The 17,947-nt window shown below is 31.7% G+C and overlaps 3 protein-coding genes across 3 annotated transcripts; all 3 read left to right on the top strand.

Moving 5' to 3' along the window:
* Positions 1-3,769: 3,769 nt before the first annotated feature.
* Positions 3,770-5,117, top strand: LOC123005612. The gene is made up of 6 exons (XM_044399434.1): positions 3,770-3,976; positions 4,025-4,506; positions 4,557-4,658; positions 4,702-4,821; positions 4,870-5,020; positions 5,067-5,117. Exons 1-6 carry the CDS (start codon positions 3,770-3,772, stop codon positions 5,115-5,117), a joined length of 1,113 nt encoding a protein of 370 aa, XP_044255369.1.
* Positions 5,118-6,220: 1,103 nt separating this feature from the next.
* LOC123005603 lies at positions 6,221-7,605 on the top strand. The gene is made up of 6 exons (XM_044399422.1): positions 6,221-6,427; positions 6,475-6,956; positions 7,008-7,109; positions 7,154-7,256; positions 7,351-7,509; positions 7,555-7,605. The coding sequence occupies exons 1-6, from the start codon at positions 6,221-6,223 to the stop codon at positions 7,603-7,605; spliced, it is 1,104 nt and encodes a 367-aa protein (XP_044255357.1).
* Positions 7,606-13,819: 6,214 nt separating this feature from the next.
* Positions 13,820-15,709, top strand: LOC123005390 (fork head domain transcription factor slp2-like). The gene is made up of 2 exons (XM_044399116.1): positions 13,820-14,094; positions 15,109-15,709. The coding sequence occupies exons 1-2, from the start codon at positions 13,890-13,892 to the stop codon at positions 15,693-15,695; spliced, it is 792 nt and encodes a 263-aa protein (XP_044255051.1). The 5' UTR covers positions 13,820-13,889; the 3' UTR covers positions 15,696-15,709.
* The last annotated feature ends 2,238 nt before the right edge of the window (positions 15,710-17,947 follow it).

The following is a 17,947-nucleotide window of genomic DNA, read 5'->3' as shown; positions in this document are numbered from 1 at the left end:
TCAAAATCTCATTGAAAAAAGTTAAATTACTCAAATTTTGAAAAGGGGGCATTTGGAACCCATCAATTGCCTAAGGGGGAGGGTATTTTTTGTGTATAATCGTGAAAACAGTTCAATTGAATGCGTAGTGAGTTAAAGTCCACTTAAAAGCTCTAATTGAGTGTAGGTAGTCTGAGATATGGGAATGTGTATCTGTCAGAGGTCAATATTTGTATACAATGTGACCCACACGTCGTTTCCGTGGGATTCGTCGTGCCCTAACTCGCTTTATTACTTCTTAAGTAGTTAATTGGCGGTGTAATTTTAGAAGCGCGGCTCATTCTTTAACCTAAATTTGAGGAAACTTTTTCGAAAATGTCACAGCCGGCCACAAAAGCGCATCGATATTATTACAAATTGTTTGGGTATTGTGTCACAACAATAGTCAAGGTGGTGGTTCAGTTATTTTATGGGAGTTGGTGGTGTGTTGGAGAGAGTGAAAAATAAATTGGGCGAGTCGAGGAGGGTTAACTACCCTGGCAATAGCACCAGTGCTCGAACACAGCTGCCAAATCTTGCTATTTATTAAACATACGTGTTAATCTCGGGCAATACCACATAAACCATTTCAATGTGGGCTTTATGGTGGGGGTTTTAAGGATAACATGATGAGTGATTTGTAACCCATGGTTACAATATCTCTATTATTGTGTTTGAGACCGCTTTTGTGATTTCATTGAGCGGTCACATTTGGATTAGAAATGATTTATTTGCTTGGATGGTGATTAGGTCTATTGTAGTTCTGGCAATTTTTTACTCGTTAGGAGACGCGCGGGCAAGCTTTTGCCAATTAGACACACTTTTGGTAAAATCATAAGACAAAACAAGTCAAAAACAATAAAAAGCACTAAGGTGAATCAAATTATAACAAAAACGTATCATATTAAGGAGTAATTAAAAAAAATATTGTTTCTAGGTCCACTATTTGAAAAATATGTTGTATATAATATATACAATTATATTTTAAATATGAGGTATATTTCTTTCTAAAAAAAAGATTATAAAAGATTGTAAATTTGTCTAATTTGAAATTGGAGTTGGAGCTTTTCACATGAGGATATTCATATCCGATATCAAAGCCTTTTTAGACACCCTTCAATAAAAAAAACTTACTACTAAACAAAAGAAATTTATGAATTTAATTTATATAAATGCTATAATTAAAATAACAAAATAAAAAAGACATAGTCATGAAAATAAAATTACTCGTACGTACACACTTCATATTCGCTACACGAAAAAAATCTTCATAACAGAATTAACAAAATTGTAACTTAGTAATGATTATCTCTGATGTTTACTTCAATGGATAAAAATCTAGTGGATTTAGAACAGGTGAACATGTTGTCACCAATAGAAAAAGTGGTAATTTTGAATATGAAACGATATGAACATATTTTTAGTGAAAATGAGAATCTTTTCTTTGTGCAGTATTAAAACTTTAAATTTTGAAATAGTAATTTACCTAACGTGTTAGGAAAATACAATTTCCCACATGAGCAATTTGTTTGTAGCACGACCGCAGGAAGGTATGTACAATATTTAGGTACAATATTTTTTGTAACGAATAACTTAAAAAAAAATAATTTATCATAATTTAGTTTTTTTTTGCTGATGGGTTGTTGACAGATTAAACTGTCAATTATACTGTCACAGTCATCCTTTGACTGTCACGAACGAAGCAGTTTTTCATCTGCCACCTAAAAAAAGTTGTGAATCGGATTCAATGGTTTCGTTTATCTCAACTGTAGCAATACCAACCAAATAAATGTTTCGCAAAGTAAAAAGGATTTCAGTGCAGAAAATGCTTGTGACAGAATTTTAAAATTTCAAACAATATGCCTGATTTGGTTTCACTTGAAAAAATTCCCCTGTGGGAAAATGCTGTTTGGTTGAGCAAAAATTTAATTTTGTGTAAATTGGAATTGTAGCAAAAAATCCTGAAAGCGGTTTAATAAATTCGATGTAGATGTTCATTTCTTAAGTGTTCAGGTGTCGTGGGCAGCTGTTTTGATTGAACCCGTGTAAAAAGTAATTAAGACGTGTAGTCGCCATTAGGGTTGGAGTTACGGCTCTAAATAGCGTCGCCGCTTATATTTATCCATACAAACTACTAATTAGTTTACCTGTCCCGGTGCGAGTCGGCTCCAAACAGGTACCATTTGGGCATATAAATATTTTTAATAAATTAATACACCGTGAATTTAAATATTTAACGCGGCATATGTATATTAAACAAGCAACAAATTACCAACGTTAACGTCTCTCGACGTTAATAAAGGTTCGAATTTACTGCCGACACGTTAATATAGTTATCTTTTTTATTGTTTTGATAGAACGCGGCTCGGATTTTTTTTTAATCAAAACATCCCGACAAAAATGCCGAAAACATAAATAAGCATTTGGAAGGGGGCCTCGACCAGGAGTGATCGTGCAATTAACTCACGAGATGGGTAATGATTCGTATGAAACGTCGGCAGTTATTAAGACGGAATCTTTTCAAACTCCGAGTGCCAACAAAAAAGAGTATTATAAGATCAAAGACGCCGATGTTGTGCATGAATGAAACGTAAACAAACATGATAACGGCCGAGTATACAATTTAAATATTTCGTGATTCATGATTGAGCTAAACGGATCTCTAAAATACACCAAACCAGTGATTTATCACCAAGAATCTTCCATTATCACCCATAATGCGTTTGTTGTATCTCTCGCACAATAACGGCACTAAAAACATTATTTCGAATTTTACAGACGGTCGAAACGGTAACTACTGCCAAATCATTGTCCAAGAAATCGCTTCTTGTTTATGACCGTTTTGTGGAGGCGCTGTTGGACGCCGGTAGCCTCTCAATGTCTCTGTTGGTTTCATGTTATACCGGAAAGCAATTTAACTTGAATTATTTACAACCGGGCAATGCTTCTACGAATTCTTAACTATTTGCCCAATTAGGCACACCTTTTCTTTCAGCGAGTAAAGTGCGTAAATCGTAAATAATTGCTCAAAAGACGAAAAGAAATCGATTATGTGGGAGCATTGAACAGAAGACAACCATTAGTAGCATTGATAAATTTATTTTAAAATTAGATAAGCATGAAACTGGGACTATTGGGGAAAGTTGTGTGCTAAAATTTTAAATTTTTATCTCATTCAAATTGAATGGAGAAGTCTTGAACCCAACACCCAGTCATTACTTTTACAAAAACCACCAACTTCACTCATTCATTGATTATCAAAAACTTTTATCTTTCAATTATTTCTAAGTCTTCATAGAATAATCTGGTAATTGGGGTTTTAAGTTGTTAAAAATGTAACAAGCCGTTTACAAAATATACACATTACGATGGAACTTGTATACGCATTAGTTGTCACCACTTCTGATGCACTTTTCTTTGAGAGAGTAAAGTGTGATAATCGTAAGAAATCAATTATGTGAGAGAAAAGAAGAAGCCATCAGTAGTTATGATTATTAAATTAAATAATTTTTCTTTTAAATGATTATTATTTTAAATAATTTATTTTAAAATTAGATAAGGCATGAAGCAGCTGCAACTGTTTGAAAAAGTTATGTGCTAATTTTAGATTTTTTTCTCATAGAAAATGTATGAAAATACTTGAAACCAACACCCAGTCATTACTTTTCTCATAAAATAATTACAAGAAGTACCAACTTTGACCACTCATTGATTATTATCAACGACTTCAGTTTGGTTTCATCCACCAGTCATGGAGTATTTACATAATTGTCAGACTTATGTTGGGGGTACTGGTCTGGCAATTAATAGTCCCCTTTACAGAAAAAAATCTATCCAAATACATTTTTTTCCGCTCACTTTGCTCTTGATTGCTTTGTCAAGTTACAAATTACGGGACACCAATAACGACATTTTTCTCATTATGGAAATTCTGGAATCTATATCAACTTTTACTCTAGTAAGTTTTTTTTCAAATTTCTAAATTTTTACATTCGAAATTTTGCAGCTAATGATACGAAAATATGTGGTTTTCACCCATAGCAGCTTAATGTTGGACATTTTCAATGATTGTTATAACCTTTGGTCTTTTGATCTGTTTGGACTAGAACTTGAACAAAAATTTAAAAAACAAATGAAAAACTGTTGGACTCTGGCTCAAACTCTTATTACTTGTGGTTTCATAACTATCATGTTTATGTGTGTAAGTGCCCTTATCGAGGAGGAAAAGTTAGTACCGTTCATTTGCTGGTTACCAGATTTTCTTTACGCCAGAGAACTGATTTTTTTATCTCAATTTATAATTTTAATGGTTGTTTTCTACTACATTTTACTCACAGACGGATTCTATCTTTTGGTTTGTATGGATATAAAAATTCAGTATAAAATGATGAGAAAAATGTTAAAGTCCATTAAATTTGGAATAATTTTAGAAAAGGAAAGTTTAGAGAAGTTGGTGGAGTTGGCAAAACATCACAATAAGATGTTAAAGTTACTAGTTCAGTCAAATTAAAAAAAAATATATTAAAACCTCATTTTAGGCTTCACAAAAAATTGAATAATGTGTTTTCGAAATATTTTTTAGTGCAATATGCTATGTCGGTTTCTGCAATAACGGTTCAAGCATACACCTTAAAGTACAGGTATAAGAACAATCCTGCCACAAAAATTTCTATTTTTTTTTAGTGAAGTCACTATTGAAACAGTACTAAAAAGCATTTTCTACACAGTTTCAATCCTGCTTCAAGTCGCTCTTTATTTTTTTCCCGCCAGTAATGTGGAAATAGAAGCAAGTATAATAATTATGTTTCAAAATTCTTTTTTTAAAAGTTTAAAGTCAAAAACGCAATTTAGAAAGTTATTTATTTTATTTTTTCTAAACTGGCAAGACTACGGAAACGTAAAAATTAGACATCACATTCTTTTCATGCTCTTAAAATCACAACAAAAATTGGAAATGAAAGGCGGAGGCATGTTGCATATAAATCGAAACGAATATCTTATGGTGAGTAACAAATTAGTGAGAAGGATTTAAAAAAACTTTTTTTTAGATGTTTCGTCTCGCATTAACAATTGCTACTCTTTTGGGCAATTTGAGCTAATTTGAAATTCGAGTTATACACTTAGAACACAGAATATACACAGAATAAAATTCACCGAACATTGCTCTTTGTTCTTGTAGTTACTCCTAAATCTAATTTCGGATAATTTTGTATAGTTATAATTTAGAGTTACACACTTAACTACTAGACAAAATATCAAATATTATCAAACATTGCTCTTTATATTTGTAGTTAGTAGTTATTCTTAAAACTAATTTTGAATAATTTTTGTATAGTTATAACTTAGATTATTGTTAAAAATAGAATCATGAATCGTACTTCTGTTAATTTTAGTTATATTTTTTGTTGTTTAAAATGAATGGAAAAGTTTTGAAACCAACACCCAGTCATTATTTTTATAAAAATCATCCTTTGCCCACTCATTCATTTATCAAAAACTTTTATCTTTCAATTACTCCTAAGTCTGACTTGGAATAATCTTCTTCTTGAGGTTTTGTTTGAAATACCTATTTAAAATTGTAGGTAGGTAAGTGATTATCAATGTAATAATCCATTTTCAGAATATTTATAGATTTTGGAGGAATACTACATTTCGTGGAAATTTTATTTATTTTATTTTTCTTTGTTACATACTCCTATTAGTTATCGGTAGAGCATCTGTTACAATTCATCTTTGACTTCAAAAAACGTTTTTTTTTACTATGGGACTTGTAAATTCGCACTGGTGGTGGTGTTCCCGATTTTTAAAAGTATGATATACTTACATCAGCTGATGCACTTTTTTTTAAAGGAGTAAAGTGTGTTAATCGTAAAAAAATTGCTCTAAAGACGAAAAAAATCGATTATGTGGGAGAAAAGGAGACAGTCATCAGTAGCTATATGATTATTAAAAAAATAATTATTTTTTTAAATAATTATAAGGTATCTTAAATAATTTATTTTAAAATTAGATGAGCCATGAACCAGTTGCAACTGTTGGAAAAAGTTGGCTAATTCTAATTTTTTCTTCATACAAAATGAATGAAAAGACTTGAAACCTACACCCAGTCATTACTTTTCTCATAAAATAATTGCAAGAAATACCAACTTTGACCACTCATTGATCATTATCAAAGACTTCAGTTTGGTTTCATCTACCAGTCATGGAGTATCTAAATAATTGTCAGTCTTATGTTGGGGGTACTGGACTTGCAGCTAACAGTCCCCTTTACAGAAAATTTTTATCAAAATACATTTTTGCTCCGCTCGGGTTGCTCCTGCTTGCTTTCTCAGCTTACAAATTTTGGGATACAAATAACGATATTTTTCTCATTATGGAAGTCTTGGAATCTATATCAACTTTAACTCAAGTAAGTTTTTTCATATTTTCCAAATTTTTAGTTTCGAAATTTTGTAGCTAATGATACGAAAATATCTGATTTTCGTTCATAGCAACCTAATATTGGAAATTTTCAATGATTGTTATAACCTTTGGCCCTTTGACCTGTTTGGACCAGAGCTTGAAAAAAAATTCAAAAAACAAATGAAAAACTGTTGGACTCTGGCTCAATTTCTTATTACTTGTGGTTTCGTAACCATCTTTATTACTTGTGTAAGTGCCCTCACCGATGAGGAAAAGTCACTACCGTTCATTTGCTGGGTACCGAATCTTCCTTACGCTACCGAACTGATTTTTTTGTCACAATATATCCTTTTAACGATTGTTTTATACTACATTTTACTCACAGACGGATTCTATCTTTTGGTTTGTATGGATATAAAAATTCAGTATAAAATGATGAGAAAAATGTTAAAGTCGATCAAATTTAGAATAATTTCAGAAAAGGAAAGTTGGGAGAAGTTGGTGGAGTTGGCAAAACATCACAATAAGATGTTAATGTTACTAGTTCAGTTAAAATTAAAAAAATATATATTAACAACTCATTTTAGGCTTCATAAAAAATTGAATAAAGTGTTTTCGAAATATTTTTTAGTGCAATATGCTATGTCGGTTTCTGCAATAACGGTTCAAGCATACACCTTAAAGTACAGGTAAGAACAATCCTGCCCAAAAAAAGATTCTAATTTTTTTTTAGTCAAGTCACTATCGAAATAGAAATAAAAAGCATTTTCTACACAGTTTCAATCTTGTTTCAAGTCGCTCTTTATTTTTTTCCTGCCAGTAATGTGGAAATTGAAGCAAGTATAATAATTATGTTTCAAAATTCTTTCTTTGAAAGTCAAAAACGCAATACCTTTTGAATAGAAGGTTATATTTTTTATTTTTGTCTAGGCTGAAAAACTGTCAACAGCAATTTATTTTCTAAACTGGCAAGACTACGGAAACGTAAAAATTAGACATCACATTCTTTTCATGCTTTTAAAATCACAACAAAAATTGGAAATGAGAGGCGGAGGCATGTTGCATATAAATCGAAACGAATATCTTATGGTGAGTAACAAATTTATGAGAAAAATAAAAAAAACTTTTTTTCAGATGTTTCGTCTCGCATTAACAATTGCTACTCTTTTGGGCAATTTGAACTAATTGGAAATTCGAGTTACACTTATTGGACAAAATTAAATTTGCCGAACATTACTCTTTGTTCTTGTGTTCCTAAATCTAATTTTGGATAATTTTTATAGTTAAAACTTAGATTATTGTTGAAAATAGATTTGTGGATCGTACTTCTGTTAATTTTAGTTTTATTTTTTTTGTTATTCTAAATGAACGGAAATGTCTTGGAAGCAGAAACTATAATGAACCATTAGTCTTTAGTTTGCCCATAAATATAATAAATTATATACAGCATCAACTTTAACCACTCATATTTGGGGTAGTAGTTTAGCCTCTACATATACCTAATATCCACCCTTTCAGGAACATTTTATCAAAATGCTATTTTCTTCTACTTTTTTTCCTAAATGTTAAATTTCGCTTTACAAATTACAGGATACAAATATCTAGGTATAGAAAATTTTTTGGAGAAGTTATACTATTATAAAATAGAGCCATATTATTAAAGAGCATGCTTTACACAATTTCACTTTAGCTTTTTGTTTTTTATTAAAATAATTAATACTCTTTTAGGCAATTTGAAGTAATTATAAATTGAGTTGTTTCACTTACTACAAAAAATAAAACTCACCGAACATTTCTCTTGGTTCTTTTAATTATTCCTAAACCTAACTTTGTATTTAGACGTATAATTATAACTTAAAGTTTTCTTATAAAAATGAAATTCTGAATAAGTGATTAAAAATGTAACAAGGCGCGTTCAAAATATTTTTATTTGAGGGGAAAACACAAAAATCACTTTTCGTCGAAAATTTATTTATTTTCTTTCCGACCGCTTCATTTTGTTTATTATTGGTAGCGCTTTCGTTACAAAGTTTCGTGGAAACTCATTTTTGACTACGAAATAAAAAGCGATCTTTGTAATCCCTTAATTAGACAGGAAAATTACGATCGAACTTGCACACACTGGTTTTGACCCTGTTTCAAGTGTGCATCCGATGCAAGCCTTCATAACAAATTTCTGATCGACTCCAGATGTTTCCTTCCAAAGAAAAAACCGACCCAATTTTCAGCAAAACTTTCAGAATTTTAAAGTACACGCACTAATTGTCTTATCAATTAATCATCACATTTCTGATTAGCTTTAAAAGGTTGAAATTCATTTGGTTCATACACAATGTCGACGAAAAATTATTTAAGTTTTCCGACCGGTTTCTTAGTTGGGACCGGTCTACTACCCGAGAGCAAGTTATCAAGAAAAATTATTTCTATTGGTGTTTTCACACCAATTACGCTTTTTCTTATTTATCTGATTGTGAGAAAAGCCAGAGATGGAGAAAATAAAGATGTGCTACTTTGGGCTGAATTATTCGAATCTCTGACTACTTGTGCACACGTATTACCCAATTACAGTTTTGTTTACGAAAGGCGAAATGTTTTTTCCAGATTTTGTCTAGAAAGTACGTTATGTTTGTTCATGGAGGTTTAATATCTGAAATAATCAAAGAACGCGGTTTGTACTTCTGGGATTACAACGTTTTTGGCACCAAATTAGGACAAACTCTCGAACAAAAAATGAAAATTTGCACCAAAATTGTCAAAGTCGTTGTTTTGGGAGGAGTGTTAACTATCGTCCTATTTTGTCTTACCACAGTTTCTGACAAGTCAAAAGTGGTACCTTTGGTATGTTGGACGCCTGAAGATAGCTACCAAATCAGCATAATTTACGCAATGGAAGTACTAATTATGTTTGAAATAATGTGGGCTCTTCTCTCTCTTGATTGTTTTTACCTTCTTATTTGTACTGACCTCAGAATCCAGTTTATCCTCCTTCAAAGAATGATCAGATCGCTTCAATTCGGATTAAACCACGATGCGAAAAGCTTCACTAAAATGGTACACTGCACCCAACACCACAAATTTCTCCTACAGTCAGTACTTTCTTCCTTCAATAGTAAAATAATCCTGAAAAAATTTTCAGCTTTCACGCCAAGCTTAACACAATTTTTTCATCATATTTTATTGTTTTGTATTTGGTAACTGTGGCTTGTGCCTCAATGCACACTTACATAATTCTTTTCAAGCAAGTTGTAAAAACATAATATGATTTTTTGGTTGAACATTCTTTTCAGGTCTCCGAGTTTTGGCGATTCGATCAAAAGTGCATGTTATTTAAGTGGAATGTTGTTTCAAGTCGGTTTATATTTTATTATCACCAGTAATGTTGAAATTGAGGTTAGTGTGGTGAAGAATTGTTTTTATTGGTTGAAAGGCCGAAAATCTTTCAGTTGCAATTTATAACATGAACTGGGAAAATACTCGGAGTATGAAAATTCGGAAACATATTCTTTTCATGTTGATGAAGTCGCAGAAGGAGTTAAGTGTGACGGGGGGAGGGATGTTGCATGTTAACAGGAATGAATACGTTGGAGTAATTTTTGTTGGTATAGATTGCAATTCTTGTTTTCTTCACATTGTTTTAGTTGGTACGTCTGGCTTATACGATTGCAACAATTCTTGGAGGAATGACCTAAATCATATAATTTTTTCTTTGAAAAATAAATTACTTAGTTGAGCAAAATGAATTTTTTAGTTTTTCTTGAGTTGGAGTGCATCGTTTCGTATAATTTTATCTGAGCGGAAACGTGTACCATTTGCTTATCTATTTACGTTTTCAAAGGAATTAAAATATTTATTGATAGTAGGAAACATCTTTGATGGTTTCTTGTTCTACACTAAGTGTTTATAGTGTGCCAAAATAATCCCGCTTTACGCTTCAAACGTTCACTTGTTTATTTACCGAAGATAAAAGACTTAATCGGTGCTTTTAAGTAATCAAACATGCCATCCTTCATTTTTATATCGAAAAATGTCTTAAGTTCTTCGACTCCGAAGATAAAGGAATTGACAGCAACGTCGGCGGCTGATTCTATCTTCAAACGAACGTTCATCGATAATTCTCCTAATTCATATAAATATTTTCGCTTTTCGGCGATATTAATTAAAAGAGTTTTAAGGGATTAACACCTGCTTCAAAAATATTATTAATCTGAAACTTTTGCATATAATTTAGACTAAGTTATTGCAATCATGTAAATGTGCGATCATTTAAATTTAAATTAGGAGTTTGGTCGCTCGACTCGTTTCATCTTTCGGATGTTGGATTCTTTAGAATTGTCACATGCCACAAGCTCAACCTGTCTAGGTGTTTTTTGAAAGTTGTCGGACCTCTCTTGGGCTTTTATTTAATACAAATTAAAAAATACTATATCTACCTGGGTCGTAGAGATTTTTGACCATCACTTTTGGCGTTATTTCTACCTTTTGATTATTATTGTTGTAATACCTAAAGCAAATAAACTTGCACATCAATTTTTTGTTTAAGTTAATTGTTTTTTTTTAGCAAAGAATAATAATAATTATTTTCCACACATTGTGTATATTATAATTTTTTTTCACAAAAAAATTCCTTTAGGTAGGGGAGACCGGGGCAGATTGTCACAAGGGTTGCTTGTTACACGTCTCAGAACTCTGTCGCGGCTGCCACCTAGGGACCCACCAACTATACATCTCATTATAGGGTGTTTTATACAGTAATTCAATTTGCTTAGATTAATATTTTAATTTTGTTAAATAATTTTTTAACATCTAACTGACATACAAACTGTCAGCGACATACGTCTTCAACTAGTAAGTAACATAACTAGTAACATAGTACTTACTCCTACGTGATAGCAAGACTTTTTGATTACACTGTACTTACATCAATGTTAGTGTGTAAACGTAATTTCAAATGCTTTGAAACTATTCTCTGAATAATATGATTGGTGTTTTTGTATTTTTGCAGCTGAAAATCTTTATTGAACGATGTACTAACTAAGTTTGATTATACCTAGAGGATGCATTGTAAAAAACAGCCTAGGCCATAACGTCATTATTTTTAAAAACATGACGATACTACTTTAATCAAAAGTTGAACACAACTTTGTTTAAAAAACTAATGTATTTTAAAAAATTAGCTTTGGGCCAACCTGTATTCTCCATTATCTCTAATTAATAAAATCAATCTCTCAACTATTTTCTGTTATTCTACAACGTTGTATGCTGTATGATCAAAATTTTGGTTCTATAGTGTTTTTGTCAAATCATGATTTATCTGAAATATTTGTTAGGGATTGATAGTCACAAAAATCTCCGAGATGGTTAATTATAAAAACCTTAGTTTTTTTAGTTTTAGTTTCTTTAAATTATTACGAGTAGCTTACTTTTAACATTTTTTTTATTCTCAACATTAAATTTTAGTTTTATTGTTCTTATTAAATTTTTTTGGCTAATTTTTTTGTTTTTTTATTTAAATAACTAGTGGCAACTAACCCCGAAAGTCTTTGACAACCAATATAGTGTCGGGGCAAAAATTTGCTCATCAGACAAAAATTTATATTTATACAAATAACTGTTCGTTGTTATAGGTACACGGTGAATAAAAAGTATAGAACCAAGCGTTTTTTTCGTAAACTAACTACTTTACGAAAAAATAATTAGTGTAGCGTAAGGTACAATTAAAATGTAACCGTTTATCAAAAATAACATTTTTCAAAATTCCTTTTAATTTTCGGGTTTTGCAAAAAAAATAATGACAACCAACTGTTACACATTTTTTTAATTAGATACTATTGAATTTGAAACACATTGTCATTCAACATTAGAGTTGAATGTGAACGTAAAAAAAAAGTTGTTTTAGCTAAAAGATTGAACATCCAGGAAGTACTATACAGGTGTTCCGTTTTTATTGTTACAAATTTAAATAGATGGTAGAATATTCGATTTTAAAACAGAAGTTTGTTATAAACATGTTTCAAAAAAAAGGGGTGCGTTTTTTAAAGGGTTTTTTTCCAGAATAGACAAAATTACAAAATGGGTAGTAATTTTTTGTCTTTACGGTGCATTTATTATTTTTACTGTGCATTTATTATTTTACTGTGCATTTATTATTTTTACTGATTAAAAATACTTGACGTTTAAATAATATACTGTGCATTTAATTTGTTCCCTTATAAAATTTGGTACACAGCTAATAACCTTTATATACACTTAAACGAATTCCAAGATGACTCGACGACTTTACTGATCTTAATTTTTCTTTGGTAAAATATCCAAATTTTTAATCAGAGATGTCCTAAAGGTAAAACCAAATTAATTTTTAATTTTTATGATGGTTATGGTCTGTAACATAAATTTTAATGATATAATGATGTAATGATTTTACTCAAAATCGGTAAGTTGTATCGGAAAAACACAAAAGACCTTTTTTTATAAAGAAAATATAAAATTTAAAATTTTGCGAATTTTGTTGCTGAAAGTGGCTGGATACTACAGCCAAAATATTACCTACTTTTACAAAAGAGTAGATACTTCTTACGCTAAAATTTTAACATTTTATCTTTGAATTCGTGTACCTATAAAGTTTATCATCTGTACCAAATTTTGTAATTTTATCTACAATGGTTTCGGAAATATTGGAAAAATTCATTAAAAGATGCATCCCTTTGAGGGGGTGTAGCTCCCTTGCGATACATGTTCATATAGAAAAACTTTTGTCTTAAAATTGAATATTCTCCTATTTAAATTTGTAACAATAAAAACGAAACACTTTGATACTAGAGATTATAGCAATAGGTAATTACTGTTGCAATTTTCTACCTATAGTTATAATCAAAAATTAAGAAAAATCAATTCTGGATATCAAGACAATACCTAATCAGATATCCAAGAATTTCGAAAGATGACAAGAGTCTAGATTTTTTGACTTAATGTAAAACATTAATAAAATATGTGAGTACATACATACAACTGAACCCTAATTGGTTCTATTCTCAATAAAATTGTAGGAATCTGTTAATGTAAATTGACCCCGAATTTTATTTAGGTATATTCAACACACAAGTAAATACATATATTTAGATTTTAACAAAATAGCTCCAAAGTCATTTTTTGTAGTTCCAAGTCTTTTCTGTCTCTCCCACCGTCTCCCTTACTGTTTGTCTAAAAACAGTAAAATTATTTTGGTAAACATCTGCTCGAATAACCACACCCAGACCTATTGGCAATACACACCGTAGGCCGGCCAACAGGTCTCTCTCATCTTCCCACCATTGGTCAGGAAACGGCACAAAACACCGAAGAGGCGTAGCCCCAACTTTATATAAGCCCACCCTGAATAAATGAACAACACAGTTGCCAAGGATTATGGCAGTGTCGACACATCTGCACATTACAATCCTTGTTGAACACTCAACAACAATGTAAATATAAATATGGTGGTGTTTAATAAACCCGACTCAAAACTTGTTATGGCACAAAAACAAAAATCTTTCACAATTAACTCTATTTTGGCCGGAAGTGAAGTGAAAGAAGAGGATAGTGAAAGTGATAGCGATTTGGATGTGACGGGGGATGACACGCCACCTCTGGATTGCTCGCAAAAGCCGGCAGGGAGCAAAGAAGCGGAAGAAAGTGAAGGTTAGTTGAAAATTTTTAGTGATTGTTTCTAATTTATTCACGAGTTTGGATACAGTTTTATAACTATGAGCCGAAAATATTAGGGTGAGAAGGCTTTTAAAAAGAGAATATTTATTTATTATTCAATATTTAATTTTCATTTTGTTTTCGACGTTTATTTTAAGATTCGTGGTTTAACTTCAGTATCTGAAACATACCTAAATTAGATAAAGATGAAAGCATAGTAAAAATAAATTTTATTGTATTTTGGTCCTATAAACTTGTTTCTAATCACCTATAAGCGGGTATCATTTGGCTTTTATAGGCACTTGTAATCAATCATAACATACAGAATCATATGAAATTCATAACGACAAAATAGGCGTTCTCGATTTTTACACCAAGTTCGCTGAAAATATTAAATTATAATTTCCTAACGTCGGACTTTAAACATTCCTTTGGGCCATAACTTTTTTAATTAAATAACTATTATTATCAGCTTTTACGATAAAAAAATGTTTACCCTATGGATATTGCTCGTATCAAATAAAATAAATTTAAAGAAAAATTGTCTTTCTTATAATTTGAATAGTAATTATATTTATTATTGCTTTGATAATAATTTTATTAAGTCAGAGAAACGCATGTCCAGTGCTGGAAAAAAATACAGAAATAATGTATTGGAATAAGTATTATTGTTATGATTTTACTATTAAATCAAATATACATATTAAGTGTGTGAATAAAAATTTGAATTTTTCACTTCTACATCTATATTTTATGAAGATATGTAACTATTCACGGGCAGATGTTTTTAAAATTCCGTGAATATAAATCAATTTTTTACATATTTCTTGTCAAAGAAGAATTTCAAACGCTAATCAAGCATATAACTCAGCCATTCCCATTAAAATTCTCTTAGTTCCGTGCCTCCAATAAATTTAATTAAAACCCGTCAACAAGTAGTTTCCAGCTCCCACATGTGTGGGTGTAATGATTAATAACTCTTCTACCTGTAGTTATTTTTGATTTTAGAAAAAAACAGCAAACCCAACGAAAAACCACCATACAGCTACAATGCCCTTATCATGATGGCTATCCGAAATAGCCCGGAAAAACGCCTCACTTTGAACGGAATCTACGAATACATAATCCGGAATTTCCCTTACTATAAAGAGAATAAACAAGGATGGCAGAACTCGATTAGACACAATCTCAGTCTTAATAAATGCTTCGTGAAGGTTCCTCGTCATTATGATGATCCAGGGAAAGGGAATTACTGGATGCTTGATCCTTCAGCTGAGGATGTGTTTATAGGGAGCAGCACTGGTAAGCTTCGGCGGCGATCAACAGCCGCCTCCAGGACACGATTGGCGGCGTTTAAACGGACAATAGCCTTGGGGGGATTTTACCCACCTTTTACCCCATTCGGACACTTGTACCCGATGCTTTATCAACGATGTCCTTATCCAGGACCAAGTTTTCTACGACCTGGGATGTTTGAAATGTATGGAAATTTGCGACTTGCCCCCCAGTGTCCCATCCAGATACCTCTCCCAGTGGTACCGAGGGAGGATGAAGGACTTCTCAAACCTGTCACTGTGATAACTAAAAATAATTAATTGTACAAACTGTAAATAAAGTTGTTAATGTCGAATAGTTGTCTTATTAATTATTGAAAAAGTTCGACATAGGAAGGGCGACTCCGATTAATCGATTTCGGCCTTGATATCAGAAAAAACCACTCAATTAGAAATTTAAATCCCATTTTGTTGTATGAAAATATGTCACTAATTAAAAGGTTTAGAAGCGATTAGCGTGATTAATAATTTATTAAGAGATAAAAAACTTGTAAGTGGTATGTTTGTGTTGAGGATATTGTTAGATTCATTAATCTCAATCCGGTTATTATTTTGTTCGACTTTCTAATTTCGTACGTCAATACCATTCGGTTGTGCTACTTGTGCTACATATTTTATTGAGCAATTTGGGGACAGCAAAAAAATTGTTTTAAAAATTTGCATTTTTTGATCGGTGCTTTCAGACAAGGTAAAGATAATCGAAGAAACAATTTCGTATAGCTCGCTATCTGATGACATTTGTCTCGGAATCCGGGCCCCGTTTGATGGATAGCCCCTCCAACTGTCAGCGGCATTTAATGGCTGATAATGACGGCCGGTACATACATAAAAATGCGCAGAGATCGATGAGCTCTCGCTCTTGATTTGAAGTTATCTCATCCATCTTCGGCACCACATTCCCGATCCTATCACAAAACACGCCACTCTACAAAACTGTATCACAACAAACAAAAATTTTGTGATGTCGTATAATTTGCGCCCGTCAATATTTAATAATAGTGGAGGAGAAAAAATCGAGCCGCGTTTGACTCGCTGATAGGTGAAAAGGGTCACAGAGGATTAAAATGAAAAATCATTAATAAAAAGTTTAACATGTAAGAAATGTACATCTGGCGGCTTCTTTGACTGTCACTCAATTGTTAAAAGATCCATATAAATAGTTACCTGGTCGACTGGAAAAGATGTGTGTTGGAGTAGTGGTGTCTCGCTCAAACACGCTACAGAATTCGGAGAAACAAAGACGAAATGAGACGATTTTTAAAACGATTTACATCTACAGATCTCCGATCGAATGATCATTTGACAGCGAGATAAGACGATATGGAAGATACTTTGTACACTTTGGATATTCTCGAGTTGACAAACAATCAAGACGAGCGTTAGTAGTCTTAACGGCAATTAGAGATTATTAGCATGTGACAAGTGAGCTAGTCTGACGAGAAGAGAATTTTATTTTTCATAACCAGTCCATAAACGCATACAAAGTGACTCAACAAAACGTCAAGATGCAATTATTACAAAAAAATATTCCTTTCCTTTTAATGTACGCACCACCGATCCTCGTTTAAAAAAAATATTGATCACAGACTACACTCTAAGTTAAATGATTCGGAGAAATACAAACTTACTCGTAAAAGCCACAAAGCTAAAAGCTTTAGGCAACAAATTACTTGCACAGTATATTATTTAAACGACAAGTACCTATTTTTGATCAGTAAAAATAATAAATGCACAGTAAAAGAAATGAATGAATGTCTAGCAAAATTAATTAAATTATTATTCCACATTTACAAACAAAATGTTTTCGAGCAAAACTGGAATGTCGCAAACCGTTCAAAAATAAAATAATACGCTGATTAGACTGATTACCACTTGTGCACAGTTTTCAACCCTTGCAAAAATTATTCTTGCTCACCGGCCTTTGCTAATAAATATACTCCCTAAAATAATAATAAATAACATTCTTGAGCAAAGGCGATACATTGTTATGTAACCAAGACTGAAAATTTCTTAAATTTTGTTATTTTACTAATTTTGATTAAAGTTTCTGAGCATTTATTATTTTTACTGTGCAAATTAGATTTTTTACTGAACATACTGAACAAATTACACTAAAATACTGTGCCTGCTTTACTTAGCATTTATTATTTTTACTGTGCAAAATATTATATTATACTGATCATTTTTAATTTTTTTACTGTGCAAAAATTAAACACCGATCATTTATCATTTTATACTGACAATTTTTTTCATACACTAAAAATCTCATAAGCCGTGGTGTTTTTGTCACTATGACAGCTACAAAAGTTTACCTAACCACCGCCTCCTTAATCAAATCCCGCCCCGGTATTTCGTAAAAAAATGCATTGGAGCAGTGATTCCGATTTTTTCTTAGTTACGGGGGTTACTAAGGAAAAACTGAATGATTTTAAATTATTAACGAAAAATAAGGCAATTAATTAAAGCGGGGAAGGAAGGATACAACAAAACAAGATACGCCAGGGAGAATTGAT

The sequence above is a fragment of the Tribolium madens genome, unplaced genomic scaffold (assembly GCF_015345945.1).
Source record: "Tribolium madens isolate multiple individuals breed KSU strain unplaced genomic scaffold, Tmad_KSU_1.1 Scaffold_20;HRSCAF=117;Tcas5.2_LG4, whole genome shotgun sequence".
NCBI classification, from domain to species: Eukaryota; Metazoa; Arthropoda; class Insecta; order Coleoptera; family Tenebrionidae; genus Tribolium; species Tribolium madens.
The sequence above is the reverse complement of the archived record's forward strand: the minus strand, read 5'-3'. Positions and strand labels throughout refer to the sequence as shown.